At 35.0% G+C, this 26,696-nt stretch overlaps 8 protein-coding genes across 8 annotated transcripts; 6 read left to right on the top strand and 2 right to left on the bottom strand.

Annotated features, from left to right (window-relative positions):
• Positions 1-96: 96 nt before the first annotated feature.
• Positions 97-834, top strand: PHYBLDRAFT_63625 (hypothetical protein; the record flags this gene model as incomplete). Its single annotated transcript, XM_018441149.1, has 1 exon — positions 97-834. One exon carries the CDS (start codon positions 97-99, stop codon positions 832-834), a length of 738 nt encoding a protein of 245 aa, XP_018285415.1.
• Positions 835-1,273: 439 nt separating this feature from the next.
• Positions 1,274-2,149, bottom strand: PHYBLDRAFT_174412 (hypothetical protein; the record flags this gene model as incomplete). Its single annotated transcript, XM_018437243.1, has 2 exons — positions 1,274-1,774; positions 1,868-2,149. 2 exons carry the CDS (start codon positions 2,147-2,149, stop codon positions 1,274-1,276), a joined length of 783 nt encoding a protein of 260 aa, XP_018285414.1.
• Positions 2,150-2,787: 638 nt separating this feature from the next.
• On the top strand, positions 2,788-4,092 carry PHYBLDRAFT_137006 (hypothetical protein). Its single transcript, XM_018429826.1, has 2 exons — positions 2,788-3,082; positions 3,164-4,092. Exons 1-2 carry the CDS (start codon positions 2,803-2,805, stop codon positions 3,958-3,960), a joined length of 1,077 nt encoding a protein of 358 aa, XP_018285413.1. The 5' UTR covers positions 2,788-2,802; the 3' UTR covers positions 3,961-4,092.
• Positions 4,093-4,257: 165 nt separating this feature from the next.
• On the top strand, positions 4,258-4,989 carry PHYBLDRAFT_137004 (hypothetical protein). Its single transcript, XM_018429825.1, has 2 exons — positions 4,258-4,267; positions 4,518-4,989. The coding sequence occupies exons 1-2, from the start codon at positions 4,265-4,267 to the stop codon at positions 4,914-4,916; spliced, it is 402 nt and encodes a 133-aa protein (XP_018285412.1). The 5' UTR covers positions 4,258-4,264; the 3' UTR covers positions 4,917-4,989.
• Positions 4,990-5,280: 291 nt separating this feature from the next.
• PHYBLDRAFT_63629 (secreted aspartyl protease) lies at positions 5,281-7,207 on the top strand (the record flags this gene model as incomplete). The annotated part of the gene is made up of 9 exons (XM_018441150.1): positions 5,281-5,463; positions 5,535-5,556; positions 5,740-5,897; positions 5,969-6,007; positions 6,101-6,152; positions 6,242-6,514; positions 6,588-6,652; positions 6,715-6,993; positions 7,061-7,207. 9 exons carry the CDS (start codon positions 5,281-5,283, stop codon positions 7,205-7,207), a joined length of 1,218 nt encoding a protein of 405 aa, XP_018285411.1.
• A 1,532-nt stretch (positions 7,208-8,739) lies between these two features.
• On the top strand, positions 8,740-10,062 carry PHYBLDRAFT_11609 (hypothetical protein; the record flags this gene model as incomplete). Its single annotated transcript, XM_018428499.1, has 6 exons — positions 8,740-8,886; positions 8,956-9,099; positions 9,164-9,298; positions 9,380-9,583; positions 9,640-9,894; positions 9,952-10,062. Coding segments are annotated over 6 exons (996 nt in total), but the record flags the coding sequence as incomplete, so codon positions are not given.
• Positions 10,063-11,215: 1,153 nt separating this feature from the next.
• PHYBLDRAFT_160462 (hypothetical protein) lies at positions 11,216-13,100 on the top strand. The gene is made up of 6 exons (XM_018434184.1): positions 11,216-11,305; positions 11,364-12,028; positions 12,106-12,305; positions 12,387-12,516; positions 12,590-12,615; positions 12,694-13,100. Exons 2-6 carry the CDS (start codon positions 11,632-11,634, stop codon positions 12,835-12,837), a joined length of 897 nt encoding a protein of 298 aa, XP_018285409.1. The 5' UTR covers positions 11,216-11,305; positions 11,364-11,631; the 3' UTR covers positions 12,838-13,100.
• A 12,795-nt stretch (positions 13,101-25,895) lies between these two features.
• PHYBLDRAFT_160460 (hypothetical protein) lies at positions 25,896-26,694 on the bottom strand. The gene is made up of 3 exons (XM_018434183.1): positions 26,356-26,694; positions 26,215-26,275; positions 25,896-26,118 (listed from the first exon to the last, which is right to left on the bottom strand). The coding sequence occupies exons 1-3, from the start codon at positions 26,666-26,668 to the stop codon at positions 25,968-25,970; spliced, it is 525 nt and encodes a 174-aa protein (XP_018285408.1). The 5' UTR covers positions 26,669-26,694; the 3' UTR covers positions 25,896-25,967.
• Between the last annotated feature and the right edge of the window lie 2 nt (positions 26,695-26,696).

The following is a 26,696-nucleotide window of genomic DNA, read 5'->3' as shown; positions in this document are numbered from 1 at the left end:
CATGGTCAAAGAATTAGATGTATATATAAACCCATTTGCCACCAACCTTTCTTCTCTCTTTCTTTCTTTCCCCTTTTCCTTCACTCCTTCCGAGGCATGCACTGCCAATCTGTACTTACATTAGAATCCGTCCTCGAGAACCCCTCTAGCCATCTCTTCCATTGTTTTTCAACATACCTGCAGCAATCCTTTTGTCATGAAAACCTTGTGTTCTGGATGGCAGTCCAGCAGTACCAGGATGACGCGTCTGCTATATTCAACTCCTTAGACGATCCCCTTGTCACACATCCAGATCTCGACACTATATGCCACGCGATCATAGCTACTCACATATACCCTAATGCACCTCAAGAGATTAACATCCCCTGTGACATTCGAGACGATATCCTCGCCCGAGTACGCACTCAGGACTACACACCCACATTATTTAGACCTGCTGCCGATGCTGTGCTTGAGCTTATGCGCGCTAATTCGTTTGTTCCTTGGACAGCTGACCTCGATCCACCGCCGGTTCCTGTACTCCAGACGTCATTCTCGTTTCCAGATCGGTGGCATCTTAAGCAGTTTATTCGATATTCTCGTACCAGCTTCAGTTCTCTCCAATCCTCATTCGATTACGAGCATGATACCACCCATGCATCAAACCTGTGCCCTTCACAGACCATTCATCCAATAGAAATCCCCTCATCTTCATCACCAGCACAATCTCGGTCTGTGTTTAAGCGTATGAAGCGACGCCTTGGTTTATCCAAACCTATTGATCCCACTGGAGTTAAATTCACTGCAGAGAATAGTAAATTTAGTTGGATAGGATTGAAGAAATCCCACCGATAGACAAAAGCAAGAAAACATGCAGACACACACACACGTACACACATTTATATATAAGTGTATCAATGTAAATTAACTTTCATGTATTTTAGAATAGAATAGAATATATATATATTTATATAAATATATAAAAGAATTATGGTTTAAAATTGGTAGATCCAAAAATGAACCAAAACTTGATTTTTTATTATAAAATAAAAACAACAATAGTATATAGAAAATCTAAAATACCTTTATTCGTTGGGTAGAGATAGTGTGTTTATATGAAAGATTAAGATACAAATTAGTAGCAGAACTAAGTAGAATGAAATAAAAGAAAAAGTGTGAAATATGTAACAATTTTTGGAAATAATATATATATATATAAAGGTTAAATATGAAGGCTTTAACGAAATACAGGAAGGTTAAAAGAAAGAGAAAAGGGGTTATGGAGAGACAGGTATTATACAGTAAAGTTAGACGAGTCAACTGTTTCATCATGGACCAAAGGTGGGTCGTGGTACTGTTTTGAATCGGCTGTTTGGATATCCAGCTGTGAATCATCGTTTGAGTGACTTATTTCATTACGAATATTATTTTTCTCTATAAAATCTTGGTAAGCTGGAGATTGTATGGGAGGATTTTCTGCACAATTCGGTAGATAGTAGAGATTTACGGGAGAGTATACATCGTGAGAGTAGTGCTCAAAGCAGGTTGCAAGCATTCGAACGGCCATCTCAAAAGAGTCGAGCGTAGCTGGATCAAGATCTTCAACACGAAAGGCAAGAATCTGTTCAGTGGTGTTTGGAAGAGCTTCGTGCTGAAGAATTAAATCAACACCACTAACATTGGCTATTTCTGCCAAATCACACTGGTTTGACTGTTTCTTGGACAGAACTGAGTAAGATGGATTCTGTAGTTTGACTGAAAGAGAAAGAGGCACAAGAAACTTGATCTCTAGTCTCTATATGTACCATTATGTGTTAAAACATATTAAGATTAGTTTCTTCAGCTAAAATATATGCATACATATGCATATACTTTGGATTATATTTACGTTTGAAAAACGAGGTGATTCGTCGTATATTTGGAAGAGTATATTTCTCCATGCACAAGCTGTTTGAATTGGATAGCCAACAGAGGTAGTTAATCGTCCATAACCGTCAGACTCAGAGTGGAAATATAACTTGATGTTGAACTCGGTTTCAATCGTACGATGATTCGCACCCTGTTTTCCAATAACTTTCCCTATCTTCTTTGTCGATAGTAATGCGCGAAGAGTGACGAGGTAATGTCCAGGACGACCCTCCATCATTCGTAGGATCTTTTGAAAGTTCATTAATCTTAGCGTTTCAAGAACAAGGTACGAAGTCAGCCACGTGAAAAACTTGGGCGGGTTGTCAATCAGAGACACCGGACTATGGGTGGGTTTCTGATTTTATTTTTAAATATTTTATTATATTAAATTTATAATCGAATCAAATCAAATCAAATCAAATCAAGTTATATAATTTTGAAGACTGAAACATAAACAGAGGTAGATCAAGGCTGATATCTATTCTATAATATAATGATGTTATTTAAACAGTAATAAGGATAACGATATTTAAATGAAAGCATGTAACAAATGCATTTCTTCTGTGTTACTGGAGGGTTTATTAATCCAAAGGCTATATCAAAACATGCAAGCACAACAAGATTTGTTACCTAGAGTTTTCTCACACAAAAAAAAAGTATCGCTTAAACTGGTATTCATTTCATAAGAAAACTTGCTTCCTTGTAATGTATAGCTTTAGTCCAATGATCTCATTCTCAACTGTACATAATCTACTTGTCCAACTGCTACTTTTCAATCATCTGTACATGTTGTAGCTGTGTTGGGATGAGTCATATTTAAACCCCCGGTCTCTCCAATAATCCCAAATCCATCCAGCCCTCAAACCTTGGACTCCCGTCAATCTTTCTCTTTCTTTCTCTATTTCCCAAGTCTCCATGTCGCCCAGTAAAAAAGTCGGAATTCTCGGTGCCACTGGAACTGTTGGCCAGAGATTCATCCTCTTGTTGGCTGACCATCCCGTATTCACAATCCATGCCCTCGGAGCCTCTTCTCGCTCAGCTGGAAAGGCATATAAGGATGCCGTCAAGTGGAAGCAGAGCCGTGCTATCCCTGCAAACGTCAAGGACATGACCGTAAAGGCCTGTGTTGCCGAGGAGTTCAAGGATTGCGATGTTGTATTTTCTGGACTTGATGCTGATTTTGCCGGTGAAATTGGTTAGTAAAATAACATATCATAAGCTCTGAACAAAGTAGGTTTTGACAGGTCGAACAACATATATATATATAACTATTTAGAGATGGCATTCTTGAAGGCTGATCTTGCCGTATTCTCCAACGCAAAGAACTACCGTCGTGAACCCACCGTTCCTTTAATCGTCCCTACCGTAAACACTTCTCACTTTGACCTCATTCCTCAACAGCGTGCCCTCCACAACCTCAAAAAGGGTTTCATCATCACAAACGCCAACTGCTCTACTACAGGTCTTGTTGTTCCTCTCAAGGCACTCCAGGATGCATTTGGTCCTATGAGCCACATCCTCGTTCACACTCAACAGGCCATCTCTGGCGCTGGTTACCCTGGTGTGCCCAGTTTGGACATCTTTGACAACGTTGTGCCTCACATTGGAGGAGAGGAAGAAAAGATGGAATTTGAAGCTTCAAAGATCCTCGGTGGTGTCACAGCAGACGGCAAGGAATTTGCTCCCCTGAACAACATGACCGTCTCCGCCACCTGCACCCGTGTGCCTGTTCTTGACGGCCATCTCGAGAGTGTCTCTGTCAAGTTTGTCAACCAGCCCCCTCCCTCTGTCGAGGCTGTGTATGAAGCCCTGGACAAGTACACCTGTGAAGCTCAGAAACTCAAGTGTCACTTGGCTCCTGAGCACGCTATTGTAATCACTAAGGAGAGTGACAGACCCCAACCTCGTCTGGATCGTGATAATGAGAAGGGCCAGGCTGTCACTGTGGGTCGTGTTCGCAAGTGCCCTGTGCTCGATCTTAAATTTGTTCTTCTTGTACATAACACCGTGCTTGGTGCTGCCGGAAGTTCAGTATTGAATGCCGAAGTAGCTGTCTCTAGAGGCCTTATTTAAAAAATTAAATAAAAAAGAAGAAGAAGAAGAAGAAAATCATCATATAATTTATATAATTAAAATCCTATCCATTAAACTCTATCTCGCATCAAAGCCAATTCAATAAATGTGTATGCCTGTTTAATTTTCATCAATCCTTATTATCCATTATCCGTTATACTTTTTGTATTTTGGTGCCTTTCTGTCAAATTCAGGGTCGAAATAGCAGTCACTGCACTGTCTGTCCAGGCAGCTCTGCTGCCCGAACAACTCCAAATTCAAGCCAACGTGGTGATTATTGAATCCTCCCTTTGTACTGACCATAATGGTATGTGCGCATAGTGGATGCAATAAACATTAGTTGTGGGGACTAGCACCAAGGATGGATGTAATAGGGACTGGTCTGGATGGGTGAAAAAAAAAAGGATTCAATATGTGTTGGTGTAGGGGGATATGATGCTGACCCCCCCACATTACACATCCCATCTGTGCATGCATTTATAGAATAGCATGACATTCATCTTATTCTTCATAAAAAAATCCACTTTATATTAATCCGCTAATTCCAACTTTCTTAGGCCGACGCTTCGACTGTTACTATCCGCACCCGTAAATTCCTTACCAACCGCCTGCTCCAGCGCAAGCAGATGGTAGTGGATGTCATCCATCCCGGACTTGCCAACGTCTCCAAGGACGAACTCCGCGAGAAGCTCGGCAAGCTCTACAAGGCTGAGAAGGAACGTGTCTCCGTCTTCGGTTTCAAGACCCACTTTGGTGGAGGAAAGACCACCGGTTTCGGTCTTGTCTACGACACCGTCGAGGCTTTGATGAAGTTCGAGCCCAAGTACCGTCTCGCCCGTATTGGCAAGGCTGAGCCCGGAAAGGGTGGCCGCAAGCAGCGCAAGGAGAAGAAGAACCGTGCCAAGAAGGTTCGCGGAACCAAGAAGGCCAAGGCTGCCAACGCTGGCAAGAAATAAGTTGTTTTACCAGTGTGATTTATGCCCACTTTGTGAATATATTTCGGCGTCTTTTTTCTATCCTCTTTCTATATTTGTTTGTTTGCTGGTGATGATAATGTTGTGTGAGTGTGTGTGTATATGAAAGAAACCATAATTGTTAAACCAAACAAAAAAAAAAGCCTGGAATGATTAGTGAACAAGCGATTGTATAAATAGAATCAAAAGGAACTTGACAAGTGTTTTTACCCGGATTTGAACTCTGTCTGTCTACATTCCCATACTCTTCTTTCTTGCGACGATTATATATCGATTTCTGTATATAAATATACTCTTTGCGTCTTGTCTGTTTATAGTTTCATTATATCCAATTTTCATAGTAATCATGGTAAATATCCATGTTTTTTGCTCGCTCTTTGTAGCAGCTACTCTTGCTACCACTGTGGCTACCAAGCTACTATCAGTCCCATTTCTTGCTGTCGATCGCAAAAATTCGGGTGTCACTATTTGGGGAAGACAAAGGATGGGTAACACGATTGGATCATTTCTTGAAAACGTTGACCTGGCAGTGAGTAGATTGTTAAAATCTAGATCGTATTGGACTAATTGAATGACTAATAAGTATAATTTTGTCTATAGTATTTGATAGACGTTTCTTTCGGTACTATACTATACTATGATATTTAATGCGTATTTACTCTTATCATAATTATTACTGAAAACAACCGGTTATCGGATCTATTAGGCACACCACCACAGTCATTTACGCTACTACTAGATACAGGCAAGTCTGGCATAAAATACATGAGAACATTAAGGCGGGAATGATCTAAACCATGTTTAGGCTCCTCCACTACTTGGGTTCCTACCAAAGGATGTGGTCGTTACTGTGGCTATCCTTCCCACACACTAAATATCTCGGATTCAAGTACATTCCGCCCATCTCAGTTGGTCTTTAATATTCGGTATGGCGATGGCTTCTCCAATGGATACTATGCCAAAGTAAGTTCCGGTCTTATTCGTCAAATTTGCCCTATTATACACCCCAATTGAAACCAAACAATTGTCATCAGGATACCATGAGCCTGAACGGCGTCTCTATTCCCAACGTGGTAAGATTATACATCTCTAAGCACACGCACCCTCTTTTAAAATATATTGTTGAATAATAAAAAGGAACTTTTTTGTTTGTTTTGGTTTTGTAGCATTTTGGTGTATCTGATTTTAATGATGGTGAACTTACCATGGATGGTGCAGGTATACCATATCCACCAAAACCGGCTTTTATTTCAGATTGTATATTAACTTTATGAAACGTGCGTGTGTTGATGTAATCGTCCTTCTAGATGGAATCATGGGCATTGGTAAGAGGCAAAAATATCCAGTACTTTTGTATATGTTTTGGAAATTGGTTTATTCAATTAATAATTCTCCGTTTACAGGACCAGACAATCTTACAGTTTACAATAACCCATACGGGGTTATCGTTCCTACTGTAGTGACAACTATGCACAGACAAAAAATTATTGATAAAAGTATATTCTCGATTTACTTTCACCCGGTTGACCATCAAGATCAAGAGATTGACCGGATCAACGGAGAGATTACTTTTGGTGGTGGTGAGCTGCCTATGTTGCATCGTTCAATAAAACCACTATTTTTGACTTGATTTATTTTCTTTCTTGCTTTTAGTGGACATGAAACGTGTAGATGGAAATATAACATATATGCCTCTCACCACCAACACGGATTTCCAGGTATAGCACACAATTATTGTGTAGAAAATACCTAATTAACCCTTTGCGTCTACAAATAATAGGACTACTGGGCAGCCAATATAGATTCTATTTCGATTAATGGAAAAAATGTATCGATTGATGATGGTCTTTCCGGTTTATTAGATACTGGATCTACGTTGGTGCTATTACCTGAACCAGTAATTACAGGAATATTTTCTATTGTAAGAGGTACACGACGCGACTATTCTGGTCAATATCTCGTACCTTGTACCTCAAGTGATCTCCCCTCCGTGACCCTGACCATGGGTGGTACAGATTTTACTTTGGAGCCTAAAGACTATGTTATTACAAGCGGTATAGTAAGTATAATTAGTTTCAGTTTGTTGCTATTATAATCCGAAGATTTACTTGTTTGTTTTTAATTAGCTTGAAAACGGTTCCAATTTTTGCTATACATACTTTCAAGAAGCCCCTCCTTTTGTAGGTGCTATTCTAGGCTATGGATTTCTCCAACAGTTTGTGTCAGTTTATGACAATGAATATAAAAGATTGGGCCTTGTAAAGCGCTCGTAAATAACTACCCTCTGTATCCCAGCTTTTTTATGGCCATACACACGTATTAGTATTTTCTTTAGTGCCAATGAAAAAGGCAGTTTTATTTTTATTTTATTTTTTACCTACACGTTCTTATTGCATAACACTCGTTCTTCCCAAGTCCGCCTTGAATAACTTGGGACGTCCATATTTCCTGGTAGATGGTAAAGTATTAACCGAAAATGAGTATATCTACCAGAAAATAAGAAAATTCATAATTTATAGTCATTTTGACTATTGTTTCAATTTACAGAACATTTTCCTTAAAAAAAGAGACATTTATCTTAAGTCCTTTGCATCTCAATACAAATTTCCTAGGTGACAAAGAGTTGTTTCAACTTTTATAAAACTTTATAAGTACTTCTTGACAAGAATAAAGATATAATTATCTTTATACATATTCTCAGAAATATGAACGATGTGCTTTTTAATAACAATAATTTCATATAAATCAGATTTCAACATTAAAACGTTGATATTAAAGATAACAAAACACTTGCTTATTTAATTTATTTTCTCTAAAAAAAAACTCTTAAAGCTATCTTTGGCTCATAACAATTCTTCATGATGTAAACAATCCTACATGAAGTACATCTTTATTCTAGTGACTTTTTCTCAGCAATAGTATTGTTGATATAATGCTTGTTAGAGATGTTTGCAATTTATTTCATAGCATACTTCTATTCATATTATACATATCTTTTACTAAATTGTTTTAAGATTGATTCTATTATTGAGTTTTTATGTCAATAATTTAGAAATAGAATAACATTCCGACAATCGTAAAACTGTTGTTAATATGTATGCTGCTTTATTTGTTTAAGTATTAATCGTTTAAATGTGTAGTTGAGAGTGTGCATTTTAGTAAAAGAAAAGGTTTTGTTCAAGAAGTATAGAATGTCTGTTTCAAATAAACAATTCAAAAACAAAAAAAAAGAATTGACAGTCATTATTTCGGTTAATACTTTATCATATACCAGGAAATATAGACTTTCATACTTGACTCAGCAGACGGAAGAGGTCGTCACGAATCCCATTAAAAATTTTAGTTCATGAGCAAATGGACTAGATCGTCATCCCCTCTTTTGTGTGTACAAATGTATAGAACAATTCAGACTTCAACCTTTCCTACTATTCGGGTAGGCTCCCTTTATGCTGACCATAGTTCTCGTCATGTCCGCCTGGCTAGTGCAACAGTCGGCGCTACATTCCTCATTCGCACCTTGCCACGTCCAAGCATTTCGCTTCATACTGTCCGGTCCTTTCAAACAGCCCAGATGGCACGATCTATGCGACAAGGGTTCCCGACAGAGTTGCGTGTATTGCGTGCAGAGGGACCCAAGCAGGCTAGGGAAGCATTAAAAATCGACGAAAAAGAGACAATGACGACACGCGCCGCTCAACTGGCTAAAGAACAAGCCGCCATGCTTACTGCTGCTTCGGAAGCGGCAGGTGGATTAACTAGCTCTACTGGTACAGGTTCAGCAGCTGTAGTAAATTCCGTCAAGCCTAAGAAAACATTATGGCAAAAGGTCAAAGCAGAGGCTGTGCATTATTGGCATGGAACCAAATTACTTGGACTTGAAGTCCGTATTTCATCCAAGCTTACATGGAAATTACTCCACGGTAATAAATTAACTCGCAGAGAAGCCCGCCAGGTAAGTTTAATGCTTTTCCTTTAAACACGTTTGTTTATTGTATTTATTGTATGTAAATGTACACATTAGCTTCGCCGTACAACTTCAGACATAATACGCCTTGTGCCTTTTGCTGTGTTCCTCATTGTTCCTTTTATGGAGTTATTACTTCCTGTGGCATTGAAACTATTCCCTAATATGTTGCCTAGTACTTATGAAAGTAAAACAGTAGAGGTAAGAAGTAAAGATAACAAAAAGGTAGGTTTAGGCCAAGATTCTGATGGCTACTTGTTTTTAGGAGGAGAAAAAGCGTAAACTGTTAAAGGTACGACTGGAAATGGCAAAATTTTTGCAAGAGACCATTGCAGAAACTGGTTTCCCTGGATCCGATTCTTCACAGGCTGCCCAGGAGTTTGCAGAATTCTTTAGAAAGGTAATAATAATAGTCTTTTGCATGAAAAAACTATCATTTCACCGACCATTATGTGACTTACATGTGACTGTATTTATGTAGACCCGTATTACAGGAGAGCAACCATCTACAGAAGACCTCCTGAATGTGGCGAGACGGTTTGAGGATGAGTTGACATTGGACAATTTGACTCGTCCACAGCTGGTATCAATGTGCAGATATATGAACATCAATGCTTTTGGTTCCGATAATTTTCTGCGTTTCCAAATTCGTAACCGTATGAGACAAATCAAGGCGGATGATCAAGTAGGACAGAGCGTTTTTGTGTAAATACAGCCCGTTTGTTGACCCGTGTTTTATAGGTCATTGTGGCTGAAGGAATCGATGATCTTACAATACAAGAGCTTCAGGCCGCATGTGCTGCCCGCGGTATCCGTACCATCGGAACTTCCCCTGGAAGATTAAGAGATGAACTGTCCCAGTGGCTCGACCTCCATCTTAATCACCATGTACCCTCGACTCTCCTTATCTTATCCAGAGCCTTTAGTTTTACTGACCGCCATATGACCACCGAAGATGCCCTCCGAGTTACCTTTGACAGTCTTCCGGACAACTTGGTAAGATGAGCTTAATCACGTGAAGGATAAAAGTTGATAGAGTACCTTTGTGGATAGGTAAACGAGGCTGAGCTTCAGGTGCTTGAATTGGTTGGCGCAAGCACTTACAAACAGAAGATGGAAGTCCTTGAACAGCAGCAAGAACTTATTGAGGATGAGTCTGAACAAGAAGAAAAGGAGGCCAAGGCACGACGTGATGCCAAGGAGGCTATCGAAGCACTTGAGACTGAGAAAAAACGAGTAGAAGAACAGTTAAACCAGCAAGAGGCAGAGAAGAGAGATTCGTTTGACAAGAATGAAAAGGTACTTTGGGAAAGTTATTGCTGCTCAGCCAAAGTCTAATAATTGGTATTCTGTTTTTGTTTTGTTTTTTTTTAAATAACAAAAACAACGACGACGATAATAACAATAATAATAATAGTCTCCTGAAAAGAAAGATAACGTAAAGATTGACGAACGCCTGTCAGAAGAAGAACAGCAGGAACTTCAGGAAGCACTTTCTAAACTTCGAACAAAGGTTGATTTGCTGGAAGAGCGGGCTCAATTGAATGAAATCAAGTTCCACCATGAAGGCTATAAAGAGGTAAATGTTACAATAGTTATAATCAGATTTTCTTTATTGAGAAAGTTCCGGGTCGGCACAAGACATGTAACACTTTCTTTCTTTTACTTTTTTTTTATAAGCTTATTGAGGACTTGAAAGATGCCACTCACCGAGAGGCTGACAAGTCTACGATGCGCCTTGGAAAGAAACTGGAAAAGATGTTAAATGATATTGACGTTGAACTTGATACCCTTGAGAAAGACCAGAAAGCACAGGAGCAAAAGGAGACAGTTAGTTAGAGCAATCCTTTGATAGGAACGCTTGAGTTTTATAGAAGTACCGTATTGAGAAATGCTTTTACAATACAGTACAATACAATATACTGCTCCACTATCCAAGAAAGTTCTTAAAGTCGGGTGATTGTGCATGTGCAACCCAATGGGTACCACATCACAATGTAATTAATCTCAATCCTAACCCATTAGAGATGGTTGGTTAGTCAATAATAAGCCAATCAATCGAGGCTTCTGAAGGGGTCAAGTATTTGTGCCTTTCTACTTTGTAGTCGGTAGTCATCATCTCAGCCTCTGAATGGATACTGTTTACCAATGAACAGGGCTCAGTTTATGTGAATCCTCTCCAGGCTCTCTTACTGTGCGCCACCCAATGTCTTTAAAAGGCAAATAGGCAATGAGCGGCACTTTAACTGAAAAGGGACAAAAAAAAACATTAAATAACTAGTCCTGAGTAATCTTTGTTCTCATCACTCTCTTTTCCCCCCCTTTCATCCCTTTTTACTTCAAGCAGCTGGATTGCTTGCATACTTTTTACCGCCACTAATCCATTATGGTTACCTATGAAAAAATTGTAATTTCATAAACTGGAATAAAACTCAAACCAGCTTCAGTAACACATTTTTTTACAGAAATCCCGTGTATCAGAGACGCACTGGTCCAAGCTATATATTTTTGTAGCCGTTCTCCAGTGTATTATTATTGTTGGACTCCAATCTGGAATTTGCTCGCAAAACACTCGTCAGGCAGACCTCCTACCCGAACCAACCTCAGATAATGCCTTGCAGTCAGTAACCTCGGGAAACATACTACAAGACGCAGCAGACAGACTTGGTAGAATAAAATGGGAAAACATTGCTTTCATAGGTTTCCAATTCTGGTTTGTAGTCATGGCTCTTGATGCGGTACGTTCATTTTGTCCGAATACAAAGGGAAGGGGCAAGTCTGGGCTTTCAGCTTAATTATCGTATTCGTTATATTTGCATCTCCGCCGCGCCTTTGACCAATCAGACAGTTTATCAAAACACCGCAGAAATTTTGGCTTTGGCCATCTTTAATGTAATTTGCGCTATTCTGAGTGCCCTTCAGGTCATTGACGGAGTAAGATGGCTTGACAGAATCAACGCTATAAAACCTGAGATCGCCTATCCACTGTCGATTGCCGAAAAAATCGAAATATCGCTTTCTGTCACCACCCTCGTATTTGCTTGTATCATGTCGTTTTTGAGTTATAAAATGTCGAAACAATTTGGCTGGAATATTTACAAAAAGATCGGCGCTGATGTCAAAATACAGAGTAAGTCAAGTTCTATAAAACGTCAAATAATACATGGAAAAAAGAATCCTAGTCTTATGAAATGTATTTCATTATAGAAATGTACCGCATGTTCCAGTTCTTTGTGCTTGCTCTCAAAATCGATATATTCATCGAGTTCTTGGTCTCTTTATTCTACATTATCCAACGTTCGCTCGCAGACTCCAGGTCAGATGAAGGCTCCCTTGAAGGCGCAACATGGTTCCAGGTAGTCTGTACAATTCTTATGCTGCCTATGCTTTATTTTGCTCGAACAGCTGTAAGTTGATAATAAAATATATATTATATAGTGGCTTTTACTGATTATATATATATATATTAAAAAAAAACAAACAAACAGGGAAGCACAGAGAGCAAGGGCCGCATGATCACCTTTATTGTTTTCCAATGTATTGTCTTGGCCCATTTTGCCCTGGTGTTTAGAAAAACCTTCCAACCTAATAATAATTGGTACACTTGGATTGTCTTAGGTAACCATCAACATTTTACGATTACAAAATGAATTACTCGCCAGTTATACTTACCTTTCATTTAATCATTTAGTCTGGATTGGTATTGCAATGGATGTGGTTAGTAGTGTATTTTTTTATCTTAAATATTACAAGGATATATATATATATCTTATTGACTTACACAACATAACTTAGGCTACTTGTGTGCTTGGATTTATTTGTATGAGAAACTTTGGTGAAGGTCTCAAGCCTTATGTCCAACGCGGTGCCGCAAGTAAGCAGGATATCGAAACTTCGAACAAAGCGCAGGAAGACAACTGGCAGATTGACGACGATTAAATCAAAGGACACTATTACCATATAGTTCTTGAGACTGCCTCAAGAAACTTCCAAAAAAGGAAGAAAAATAATTGTACAAATCAACCTATATACATTAGAGCCATTTCGTCTGTTGTATAAAAACAAACAAAAAAAATGTTTTGTTTCGTCCCGAGAATACAAAACAAGTCCATTACAGGTCATATATTCATTCTATTCTAATCATTCTTCATCTTCATCTCTTCAAATAATAATAAAAACATCGAATACAAATACCATCATACAAAACCACAGTAAAAGAGTAACACAAGGTGTCATATCTGACGTTTATCAAACAAAGACAAGCTTGAGACAAGTTAGGTTTCTTCTTCTAAGAAATATAAGTTACATGTATATCGAATTAGAGTAGGCAATATAAGCATTGGGGCTACTATGCTATCCTTTTAATTTATATAATTAAAACAGGTAAAATTATACTTTCAAAAGAATGCTTAATTATAAAATACCACTGTTCCACAAAATATGGTCCCACCAAAAAAAATAATTTCGGCCTCTAAGAATAAAGAATTCCTCAAAGAAGTTAGAACATATCTTCAACATACAATTATTACATGATAGTATTTGTATCATTAGTAGTGTCAATAGCAGTCCTCTCTTCACTCACTATAGCTTTGATAGCTTACCGATCATGTTTGATGGAGTTAAGATTCGAACGTCGAGATGGTCAGTAACTCTTGTCCACTATACCAGCTGATATGCTGAGTAGTCTATTCTACCTGAATTTTTTCTTTTTTTACTTATCTCTTTAAAAGCTGGCACATGGACTGCGATATATAAACCAAACCCAAAATTCTCAAGACATCTGATTGCTGCATTTCTAAAGATTATTTATTATATCTGTTTAAAAGCGGTTTTTTTAGTCTCTCATGTGCTGCAGACGAATTGTTTTATAGCTACTACATTAGAATAATTTTTATATGTTCTTTAAGTTTGGATGATTATGTTTCTTGCACTCTTAAAAATAATTTTCATATTGAACCGACTCATGTCAACAGCGACTGTAATATTTGTTTCATAGAAAATTTCCAAATATATATATATATATATATATACACGATTAATCCCCACTTGTAATAACCAGCTCTCACTTAAAAGAAAACATGCTTTGCTTGATGAGAAATACATTTAATGTTGGGCTCGACCAATAAAACAAGAGAAAGAAAAAAGTGATTTTTTTCGGGAGTTTCTAGCTGTTGTCAAAACATTTCAGAGTGTGAGTGTATATGATACTCCATCTCGTATACACTAAGTAACTTGAAAAGTTCTACGACAAAAACATTCCATAAACTTACAAAAATTGCACCAATACTTTAATTGACTAGCTTAAGATTCCATCAAGTGTGATGTAATTATAGCGCTTTTATCAAAAAACAATTGTCTTCATTAGTTTGTGTGTGTTGTTTGACAGTTATTTTATCCGTCATTATGTAGTTAGAATGGTGGCGGCTGTATTTGGAGCATTTGGCTGCTACTTAATTAATATTAAAAATTTCGACGATTTTTTCCTGCTATCTTCTTGTAATAATAATAATAATAATAATAATAATAATAATAATAATAATAAAAAGGTGCAAGAGGATATATACTGAATGGAATGAACTATAGGATGATATGGTTTTTAAAGATTTACTAATATTAAACTGCATGGTATTATCAAGCTAATAAGTTATATCAGAATTTATATTTGGCTTTTATTGCAAGATTCTCAGCTATAATTAATCTCATCATCTATCGTAAGAATAAGAGCTAGATTCTCTCTCAATCATATAGAGGAAGGGGTACCTCTTACGATGAGCCCTATGTAATATGCCTTACAAAAAGACCTATGCCACATATCTCAATGAATAAGTATATGTATTATATTAGTCATTGAGTTTTTAAAATTGAAGAAAAATGTTTGTTTGTGATCATGATTTTATAAGCAGTATATGCATCCTACATGGTCCTCCAGGAAAGAATATCGGTGTTCCACATCTTGTTCTTGTGCTTCAAAATTTGCTGTAAAAAGAAAGAAAGAAAGAAATCTAAAAGTACGTACCTGCAAAACTAAACATGTAATAAAATTATACCAGTCGATCAATAGAAACCTAGCTAAAATTATAGTAACGAAGCTTGGGACATCTCACTCATACAACACGGTGGTTCAGCTCACCAGAGTGAAGGAGGACATGATGCCTTTAAATCCACGTCTTCTAATTCTAAATTAATATTTTTTAAACTTTTGGCCTCGTACTCAGAATCCTAGACACCACCAGATTCAGTCAGAATCCCGAAGGCTAACCTGTTGACTTGAACCTTGTATATACAAAAAAAGAGCAGGGCAAAGTGTTGAGATACTTTGTTTTGTTCTATGTGTTAGAACTGTTACTTATCGTAAAAAGAGTCCAATAAAATACCCGCGTATCTTTACGAGCTCACTGGCTGGACTGTACTTTTTTTTTTTATAAAATCATACAAACAAAACACGTTAGCATCTTTCCATGTCAAGTTAGTAATTAGTAAAATGCTAATTAGCAGCAGAATTTCTCATAAAAGAACAAAAAAATAAGATTTTAGTCAACATTAATGTGCATGAACATGTTAGCATTAGCCATCCTCCTGTTTTTTTGAATACATAAAGTTAAAAATATGGAGCGCCTCTTTAAAAATGAAAGGGCGAAGTATGTTCAGCTTGGTTTACGATACCGAAAGAGGCATATTCAAGCTGGCTTTCATATACTGGTGGACCTTACATTCATTACTTACCTGGTATAACCATAGACAGACCTAAAGAAAGGTATGTAAAATAAACAGGCGCACATACATTTGTATACTTTGTTTGTGTCAATACAGATTGAATCATTATTTATTTGTAATGCAAGCTTTTTTTAGCCACTATGAGAAAAGAAATGGTGGTCCAGAGGGCGATTTTGAAAAATGCTTGAGGTTTTAAAAAGTCATCCTCTGAAGCCCATCCTCCTCTTTTTTTTTTACCGTAGTGTAAAGCGAAATATCACTCTTCCCAGGGGCTAGAACTGTACTATAGACATTTGCTTATATTCCCTGCCCTTTACATATGTATAGAATAAAGCTGTATTTCGAGCTTTTTACTTAAAAATATATAAAATAAAACACAAGAAAGAAAATATATAAGCAGAGTATGCGCCTCGATATGTATCTGAGGTAGTAGAATTACTGACATTTGTACATAAGACACTATTAATCTTATGGTATTTCTTTGCTAAATATTTCTTAAAATTACCCTAGAGATAAACACTTGTATAAATCTTCCGGTTACTCTTTACTTGCAAATAAACTTAAGCATATTATCCCTGATTAAGATCCCCATAAGTTGGATTTCTGTAACTAGGTCTCGTAGTAGCTACACTTATGCAGATTAATAATGTCCTATTAGTTACTTTGCCTTTATATGTACTTAACTCATAGTTGAGAATATGCTACAGAAATCTGTATATCTCGACTGTCTCAATATCTAAGTATCCAAGCTTTTTCTTCAATCCATAAATGCTTGGCTTTTTGTCTTTTTTTTCCCAGATTCATCGCAGCCAATAAAAATGGAAGTTAAATTACTACTACATCGAAAATCGACCACTAAGCTGGTAAAACTCCCAATGATTATATTAGCTTAATCATATTTGGATACACTAGAGAAAGGAAAGGGAAGCGTTTCTCTTAAAATATTCCCATTATTATTAAGGGCCAGAGATACTAACAGCTGTCTGCGCTCATATCAAATTTCTAGAATGTTTTTAGAATAGACAGCCTTTTATAGTGTAATGCAATTGGTGCGAAAGGGCTGAAAAGATTTTTAAAAAAAAAATCAAATAAAAAAAATCAAACGTCTCTGACTGGCAAGTCTTCTTCTGTTGCCAATTAGATTGAGAAGAAGGTCATTATTTTGATGAAAGAGGTAGTATTATGAGCAGTTATTTATATCTTATATGCGCTTGAGCTAATTTTATTTATTTATTTAAAAAAACAAAGGTGGGGACAGGTAGAAGCTATTTTTATTAGTTAACCTCCTTGTAGTCTATATTTCATCTTTAATTAACCTTTTCAGTTTATTCACATTAACAATATTAAAAAAAAAGTTACCCTTTTACTCTAGTAGCACACGGTTATAAAAAGCCCCGTTCATTTCTTATTCTCAGTGTTGGATATCTCATACGCTTTACAGTTTAGATTGTATTCGTTTGGATAGTGCAATATGAGCGTATATTAATTCCAATACTTCAATGCCAAATTCTGGGTCGGTCTTCAAGACAAAAAGGAAAGGTCCTGTATAGTGTGGTTTGTGGAACTTTGTATACACATTTTCTCTTCTCTGGTAACATGATGTATTCTAGTACTATGAGTATATTAGTTATATTTCGTTTATTTATTAATATATATTAGCTATTTTACAGCCACTGAACTGATACCGTACTTAATGTTCAAAGAGTTAAGAACTCTGATAGATACTTAAGTGGATAATATACTAAGCTAATAGAAGAGGTAGTAGCTAATTAGGAAGAACGAAGTTTTTTGGTAAATTAATATACAGTATATTATAATCAGGCAAAGGTTAATTGTTTTATTTCTTTATGTTGAATGAATGTCGATAAAAATATTACTATTAAGAAAAAAGTCGAATAAATACCAGATCATAAATAAAATTACTATGAAAAAATCAAACTTATTGATTTACTCTTCCTCTGTTTTTTTTAGTAGTCCTTTTCTTCATGTAGCTTAAGAATTAGTTTATAAGAAATATATCATTCAAAAGAACAAGGAAGCTTTTTATTTATTTCCATTTAGCCAAGTATATTTCAATTGTATATTAGTTTATGCAGAACTCGGCATTTTTGCAGTTGCTTTTATTTAAGATACGCTTATAAACTTAACTCTATTATACAATCATTATGATTTAGCTGGCCTGACTAAAATTGATACACTCAGTATAAATATTAATATTAGTTGTGTATACTAATCATATGTATTCAAAGTTAGCTTAAAATATAGGCGTGTGTTTGGGATAACATTTTACAACCTTTGCTTGGAAAAAAGTGTACTTAAATATATTAGATCAAAGGTTAGAGTTGACGTATAGGACATATGTTGTATAGTTGAATCAATAAATTACATTTAGATTTAAGGGTAGAATGACTATTACTTCCGCTACGATAAAGTACATTAGATTGGTTGAATTTAGATTTTACGGACTAAACACCAATGTCTGTTTTTGTTTATTATTCCTTCTAGTTTGTACTTGGCTCGTTTTGTAGTTCTACCTGCACCAAATAATGTATCCAAGCTTGTATCTAGATTTATGAAAATTTTTGTTTACAGCTGTTTTTTTTTCTACTGTCCTACCTGTTTGATAGAACTTGTTCTACTAGTTCTTTCTTTCAACCTTTCAAGTCTGACACCCATTTTCTAACCTTCCTCTCTTTCGACAAAAACCTAAAATCTGAAAAACAGTAACTGATTTGGAGAAATCACACATTAGTAAAGTACATATATCTGAAATATATCCTCAAGCTATAACAAATATTCTTACTATAAAAAGAGAATAATCGAGGTTGTTTAAAGACATTTCTAGAAGTAATTTTATATGAAATTTTAGAGATTAGTTTGTGAGACATAACTTATTTTTCTATTTTCACTATTATAGAATTTTGTGTATCTGCGTTTTTTTTGCGAATGTAATATTTCTTTTCATCTACCGCCATACTCTTTGATATTCTATATCATATTTTATACCATGTAGTTTAAAGTAGTTCTCCAATTTTGTAACCTTTCTGGGTTTCTTTAGTGTTTATTGCCGGCACGCTTGGGCGCTTCCACTCTATTTTGTATTTATTTAACAAAACCACTGGCCTTTTAGTATTTAGGACATTCAATCATCCTTGATTACAGCAAAAGTCTAATATAAATATATTTCTGTTATTCCAACATATCCTCATCTTATGAGCTTTAATTCTGGCGATTGACTTTCTATCCATTAAACAATTAATCTTTTATTTCAATTCGAATAATAGTATATTTATGTATTAGTTTAAAATAATATCAAAATCATATATCCAGTCCTCATTTTCTTCCTATTATTCTTTTTTCTTATATGAGCGTGGGACTATTTATTGGATTAAGCCAGCTGGTAGAGACACTCGTTTTGGATAGAAGGATTTGTAACTACTACAATTTAAATTTTGTAATTAATTCATCTTTAGGCATATAATAGTTTCAATAATCAAATTAAAACAAAGCACGGTTCATGTACTTATTGCCAAGTCAATTTGACACACCCACAATTATTTATTGGTAGGTGAATATAGAATTTATTTTAGTTTTTCTCTTCGTCTTACAGAATACCTGTGAGAAAAGAATAGGGTAGTTTAGATATATCATTTGTACACTTGAAGTTTGCGGGAAGTCTCGGTTTTTTTTAAATATATATATATATATATATATATAACACATTTAATCTTGTAGGTTTACACGCTCATGTTTATCATATTTATAAATGCTTTTTAATATTTAAATTTGGTGGATATTTTTCTTTAGGAGTATTGACTTGAAGTGTATATGTATCTTGTCCTATTAACGTTGATCTACCCAAAAAGTAAATGGGTAAATAAATTTGTAATCGATGTACAAGTCATTTAAGTTTTAAAGAAAGAAGTTTTGGACCTATTTGCTCAGGTCAGCGTAAATTACACAGCAGACCAGACCTCTCTATTGATGTGTGTGTGTGGAAAATTTTAAAACATAGATGACCTATAATGTTTGACCTTTAAATCCAACAAAAGAAAGTATTAATAAAGCAAACACGCAATATTCAGTGATTTTTAGATGATCTATTGACCCAGAACCATTAACTCTACTCGTCCACCCACCAATACACCCTTACGCCCTTACACCCTTATGGCCATATTTAGCTATATTTAGCTATATTTGAAAAGAATATTCTAGGCCCTGATAAATACAACTTAGAGCAACTAAAATAATCTTAGTAATCTTTCAAATAGATTATCCCGAGTATATAAAAGTCTTAGCTATATCATAAGATTGTGCAATATATTTTATTTTTGATCAAGTCTCTTTGTTTATAGGTCAAGTAGCTCTCTACCTTATTTACACAGCAATATTAGATATGACCATTAAATCTTAAATAACATTAATCTTATGCATAGTATGCTTAGAATCAAATGGGTCACTTAATATATCAGCTTTGTAGCTTATTTATACAATAAATTTTCCTGTTTTTCTTCAGCAAATAAAAAAAAAGATAAATAAATATTCTAAAAGGTAACTAAAAGATAAGAGCACCTATATTTGGAATATAGTAAGAATACTTTACCTAATTTATATGAAAACATAAAGGTGTAGAAATATTATATATCTAAAAGAAAAAAATTCAAAGGGCTTAATATACAAGAGAATGACACAGAATATATTATCAAATTTAATTTAGGTCAAATAATAAGATCTTCAAGGTATACAATATATACTATAATTAAATGGACTTAATGTTTTATCTCTTACAGACCTGTCTCAAACCTACACTGACAAAATCAAGCCAAAAGACATTTAACGCGCCATCAAACAAAAGAAATAATACAAGAATAGTGTCGGTCATAAGTTGGGAGTTAAGTTATGTCTCCATTGTAAAGTTATATTTAGCTAATGTTTTTTTTTGTGATTTACATGCACAAAACATGCGTACGGCTGAGTACACAACGAACAACTTGAGAATATAGTCTCATGACGTCAAAAGATTTATATATAAGGAGGGTAATACATAAGAAAAGGTGGCTTGGGAATAATGAATATTGTTTCAATATTGTATCCCTAAGAAGCGTATTAAAGTAGTATAGGTTGTGAAAAACATTATTTAAGATTAAGTGACAAACAATTCAATCTCACAAAAAAGCTAAGAAAGAACTCTCAGATCAACAACAGCTTTACTAACATACTATATGACTTAACTTTTCCCACAAGTGCTACCGAAGTAAGCCAGAACCTTCCAATATATAAAGGGGCTTCTTGTTATAATTGGGGAAAAATCTTCGGAAAGATTAAGCAATGATGACCAGAAAAGCTATAAACGATACACAAATGAGTAAGAATCTTATTCGAATATTTCTAGATCAATAATAATAGAAAATTTTGAATTATATACTGTTAGTACTGTACCGAATTGGTCCTTCTTTGCTATACAACCATATCATAACCGAACACAAACGCATCTTTAATCCAAGGATGGTTTATAGGGGATAGTACAAACCTTTTTTTTCTTCTCTTTTCTTTTTTCAGTATAATCTAGGTACACTTCTAGATTGTATGCGTAAAATACGCGCTGAATGTTCTGTAATGCTAAATGCTTTTCAATATTTATACGGGCATGACATTCAACCTAGTCTGTTTTATTTTTCTTTCCTCCACTTTCTACTTCTTTGCTTTAATAAATACTTAATATACTATGGAGATTCTTGAACTTGTCAATAAAAATCAGAACCTTGGCGAAGATAGACATTTTAAATGTCCTCATTCAAGATGTACCAAGTCGTTTGGTAATTAGTCGGGATGATAAATCATAAACAAGTCAGAAGAAATCTGACATCTGTGTTTTTTTTTATTTAGGCCGACGTTCCGATTTAGAGAGACACTCTCTTATGCACACAACCCAGCGGTGCGTATCATATTTTTATGCACGGATTCCTTGATGTTATTTTCTTAAATTACTCATGTTGCTTTTGCTGCTGGTTTCTCTCTTTTAAAGACCCTTTCAATGTCACGAAAAAGGATGTGGGAAAAGTTTTATTCAGGTAAGAGCCAGAGTACCATTTAAGCTTTTAAGAGATAACCCAAGATTGTGGCATTATTAGCCATCTGCTTTAAAGGTTCATTTACGTACACACTCGGGAGAAAGACCACATGCATGTGAGTATCCTGGGTGTACCAAAAGCTTTAGCGACAGCAGCTCTCTCGCAAGACATAGGTATGACCTAGTTTAATTCTATGATAGAAATACGTTAATTAAAAACTCTGAACTTACCAAATTTAAACTTTATAGACGTATACACACTGGAAAGCGAACATATAAATGTCCGTTTAATGACTGCAACAAGGGCTTCATTCGAAAAAGTATACTGATAAAGCACATGAAGGCATCTCACATCATTGATGGGAAGCAATCTCGTGTTAAATGGAAACCGTTCTTGGAGGAACGCCGTGCCATGTTACAAAGGCAACAACACTCCCAACAACAACAGACTCAACAGGCTCAACAGGCTCAACAGGATCAACAGGATCAACAGGATCAACAGCACCAGCAGTACCAGCAGTACCAGCAGTACCAACAGCACCAACAACATCAGAATCAACAGCAGCAGCACCAGAATCAACAACAACAGCAACATCATTTGTGTAAATCTGTTAACTATGCATTTCCCTCGTTATGCTCTTGGGCACCGTATGATGCGTGTACAGATCTCATTGTATCTTCACTATCAGAATCCTTCGGGATTTTCTCATACTTTGAGGAGAAACCACTTTCTTCTCAAGCAACAAATTATTCCCACAGTTACGCAGACTACACCGACACGTATTCATACAGCCCGTCTATTTTGCTATACAAACGCAGCCCAGATATTTGTATGCCAAACTCGATGCTTACTTTAAAGCAGCCTAGTAGTATTGTGAGTGATGCAATTGATCTTCCTAGCCTTACTAGCTGTTTGGAGCCCTATGTGAGATACACCAACCGTTTTAATACCGACTTCGACTATAATACTTCGGCATACCGAGTTTAGACTTCGGATAAACAAAGACTTTTCAAAACTACGCCAACTATTTTTTTCATCGATAAACATGCTCACGATCACGACTACAACCGCAGCCACTATCACGTTCCTTTGTTTGACTTTTTTTATGGCCCGGAAAAATACTCCAACAGTGATCACATAAGCCAAAATTATTATTCACTTGTTTTCAGATATTTCATCATTCTCGTTCATTCCGTATATACATGCACTATAGCTGCTTTGTCTCTCCTTAAACTTACATATCAAATATATTTAAGCGTTTATTAACGTGTACTGAAATACTAGGAAATTCCGTTTATCTTTTATTTTAAAAAAATATTTCTTTACTTGAAAAACTAAACTATTCAATTATTGTATGTGGCTTCATAACACGACTCTATTTCTTTTCTTTTATTACTAGTTATTCCAGCCAATTCTGCTGTATTCTAGGACATCTACTGTTACATGGGCTAAAAATAAATATATCGTATGCTTCCCATAGGGTTGTTTATTAGACATTTGCACTACACAAAATAAAATAAAAGTATAAACATAATACCTCTATACAGGTACATTTTTTAAGCCATAAACGGACTAGTATATATCTTTCACCCAATTATATTACTGGCATTATTATATGGCAATTTGTTTTTGATAAACAACTAGAGTAGCAGGGTGTTACACGGCATAATTGCATATTATGTATTTATTTGACAACTAAAGGCACCATGAGAATAATATACTAAAGTGGCTTGATTTTTCTGTTTATAAAAAAAAGCAATAATACCTATACAATTTACAAATTCATAGGTATATTAATTGATATTTTATCCACGAAGTTTAAAAGATTTTATAAAGAATATCGTCTTGGTGTTCATATTTTTATATAATAATCATGATAAAAAGAGAATTTTGTGATCAAGGTATATTTTTATATATATTTTTAAACATCATTGATTTTATTTGTGATTTCTTATAGGCCTTTATGTATTGTAAGGTATTCTATGAGTAAAATAATAATAGTCTCATTATACTATCATTCAATAATTGATATATTAGTGTGGCTTAACGATATTTTTACTCTTTGCGTTGCTTATATATTTATATCTATAAAGACACTCATCTTTATTTTATTAACCTCTTTGCCGCTGTTTGAGACCTTGTCATAATATATACAAGTTCTTTTATACTAAATTTCCAGTACGTTAAACTGTATAATTTAAATAAAGTCCCGCGATTATTTGACACCTATATCAGATATACTTTTTGAAATCTGGTATTTTTACGGTTATATTAAAGTGTGCATCACTTTTTTTTTCAGAAGATGAATCTTCGCGTTATATATATATATATATCCAGGTTAATATAGTTACACTTGAGGGGTGCGTTTGTGCTTATACACTTAGTTTTGTCTCAGTCTATCTTGCTTATAAATCCTAATATTTTAAGTTAAACAGTATATTAAGCCTTGTTCAAAAATTATTATTTTTCATTAGAGGTACCCATGAATTTTAGGGGCTATGTTATTTATAAGCTGCAAATAAATACACGTAATATAGCTGGAAGGTAGATGCCAGAAACTCTTAGATAAAGCTGTAGGTAGTATAGTTATTTCTTCTTCTTAGTACTTGACTGAGGATATCACATCTTTAATACCTCCTTACATGTGTCTCATGTACCATGACTCAAATATAAACGGTTGAAGAATACTAAAGCTTGTATATTTCGATAAAATGCATTAACAGTTCTCTACCAATATATGCAATGCAGTATATATGTATACCATATATTATCGATCATCTAAAGCACATTAGTTCTGCAGAGGCATGCGAATTAATCTTTACAGTGATCCGATGGCTTGGAAACTAGCTTTGATATCGCTACACTGATCGTATTGTTATTTTTTTATAGGTGTTACTTATTTAGGTATATTGTACCAGGTGGTACGGGACTATAATCAAACTTAGATTTTAGATGTACATAAATTTTGTCTGTCGTAAACCATGAGAATATGCAAGTAATTAAAAAATAAAGTACTCAGTATACTAGTAGTCACAGAACTTTGTATACTTGAGAGCCAACCTATTTACAAAATGGTTTATCCAACTGGAATCCCCAAGCTAGTAAATGGATATATACTTCCGGTCTTTCAGTATAAAATCGAACTAAAACATATTTGGGTCTCCCCGGGTGTGTATTTCAACGACAACGACGATATCTTAAGATATCTCAAGAAGTTCAAACGAATTTACCTATACACAAAATCAACTATGTAAGCTATTCAAAAACAATCGGACCGTCTGACAAAATATAGAGGCTTTTGTAGAATCATAATCAGCTTATCAAGTCTAGGATTCCCTCAGTCTATTTTGGTACCCTGAAACTGATATTGAAAAGTAAGCTCGTATTTTTTTTAAAAAACAAAATCTAGACAATTATTTTGAGTGCAAAATGATTAGCAGACTGTTTACTTATTTATATAATTAAATGAAAACACAAACCTACTCTATAAAATATACATACATTTAACCGTGGTTTTGTATCAATACTCTGTACTACGCAGAGCAATGTCAGCCAATAATAGTTTCTTTGTCACAACCTTATTTTCTGTTAAAAGGTTTCCAATTTTTCTCTTTACTTATTCATTTTTAATAAAATCTCAAGTCACTATAGCATAGTAAGTAATATACGCTTTTTAAAGAGTAAAAAGAATTAATAAAATATGAGCTTGGTTTAATTGGCCACTATCTATTTTGTTAGATTTTTATCAAGTAAAATGTAGATTCATAGCTGATTCAGTATTTAAACATTATGATTTTGCCTACTTTCTAGAAAATATAATGTCCAATAATAAGCATACACAGGGATAAGTTTCAAATTAGCTTATTAAATACAAAGAAATTTGTTTTGCTCTTTGAACTTCCATCATTTTCCTATCAATTCTTTTATATCAATAATATTGTCATAAATAAAGTAAAATTTCTCACTATAAAATTACACACATTAATCAGGCCAATACAGAGGGTATTTCTGCTGCTTAACTTGTCTTAATCTACATCGCTTCCTTGCTTTGGCCAGTTATGTTTGGTATATTTATTTTTTTCTAGTGGATTTTTGTCTATTGATTTTATTTCTCTCGAAATGGTTCTTATTAGTTGTGTATACTGCTAAAAATTCGGTAGTCTATATACACCCTTCAATAAAAATAAACTGCTTTATAATTTATATTTTGTTAAAATACAGTAAGCCAATACAGTAGATGATTTATTTCGGTATCAAGTCTTATCTTATTCTTATACATTGTTTCTAATAAGATATCAATGATGGGCTTAATGGGGTTTCGGAACTATCTGATGAGTTTTGCAAATAAACATAGGCTGATTGTATGTGTTTCGCGATTTTTTCAATTTCATGGTTTATGACCACATGCAGCCCAGGGTAATTTGAGTGGAGAAGCCTAAAACCAATAGTAAGTACCTGCTTATCCATATCTCTCTCTAAACCTCTTTCGCATACACATTACTTAATAAAAAAATTATACATGAATACTTACAAAGAGTTGGCTTTCTGTAGACTTGACTTTGCGTTTTCCAATATCTCAATGATACTTGTTCCTAGAATAAAAATTTCTCTCGTTTTTTTTAATATACGTGTATTAATAATATTCAAAGCTTTAATCAATAAATAAATTTACCTGCAAGTTTGATTAACTCTTTATACTCTTTTTCTAGTTTAGACATCTCATCTTTATATTCGCATAAAATTGACTGACAATGTTTAGACTCTTCATGTTGGGTGTCGCGCTTCTTTGAGACACTCTCCAGCAAGTTTTGAGAAGATTTAATACGCTCTGCCGCGATTGCAGCATTTTGAAACTGGCCACTTTCGACAGCGAGTGATTTTTGACGCTTTAAGCTCTTAATCTGATACTCGGTGTGCTCAACTACCTCTTCCAACTCTTCCAATTTTTGCTGTGCTTTAAAAGCATTCTTTTGAGCGAGTTCCATTTTTCTTTTTTGCTGAGCAAAATCTTCG

The sequence above is a fragment of the Phycomyces blakesleeanus genome, assembly GCF_001638985.1.
Source record: "Phycomyces blakesleeanus NRRL 1555(-) unplaced genomic scaffold PHYBLscaffold_30, whole genome shotgun sequence".
Taxonomy (NCBI): domain Eukaryota; kingdom Fungi; phylum Mucoromycota; class Mucoromycetes; order Mucorales; family Phycomycetaceae; genus Phycomyces; species Phycomyces blakesleeanus.
The sequence above is the reverse complement of the archived record's forward strand: the minus strand, read 5'-3'. Positions and strand labels throughout refer to the sequence as shown.

Excerpts from the sequence above, each read along its gene's own strand:
- PHYBLDRAFT_137006 (XM_018429826.1), top strand. The coding sequence starts at position 2,803 with ATGTCGCCCAGTAAAAAAGTCGGAATTCTCGGTGCCACTGGAACTGTT. Across the intron at positions 3,083-3,163 it reads TGATTTTGCCGGTGAAATTG|AGATGGCATTCTTGAAGGCT; the intron begins GTTAGTAAAATA and ends ATAACTATTTAG.
- PHYBLDRAFT_160460 (XM_018434183.1), bottom strand. The coding sequence starts at position 26,668 with ATGGAACTCGCTCAAAAGAATGCTTTTAAAGCACAGCAAAAATTGGAA. Across the intron at positions 26,276-26,355 it reads AGAGTTAATCAAACTTGCAG|GAACAAGTATCATTGAGATA; the intron begins GTAAATTTATTT and ends TTTTTATTCTAG. Across the intron at positions 26,119-26,214 it reads CTACAGAAAGCCAACTCTTT|GCTTCTCCACTCAAATTACC; the intron begins GTAAGTATTCAT and ends TATTGGTTTTAG.
- PHYBLDRAFT_160462 (XM_018434184.1), top strand. The coding sequence starts at position 11,632 with ATGCGGTACGTTCATTTTGTCCGAATACAAAGGGAAGGGGCAAGTCTG. Across the intron at positions 12,306-12,386 it reads TTTATTTTGCTCGAACAGCT|GGAAGCACAGAGAGCAAGGG; the intron begins GTAAGTTGATAA and ends ACAAACAAACAG. Across the intron at positions 12,517-12,589 it reads GTACACTTGGATTGTCTTAG|TCTGGATTGGTATTGCAATG; the intron begins GTAACCATCAAC and ends TTAATCATTTAG.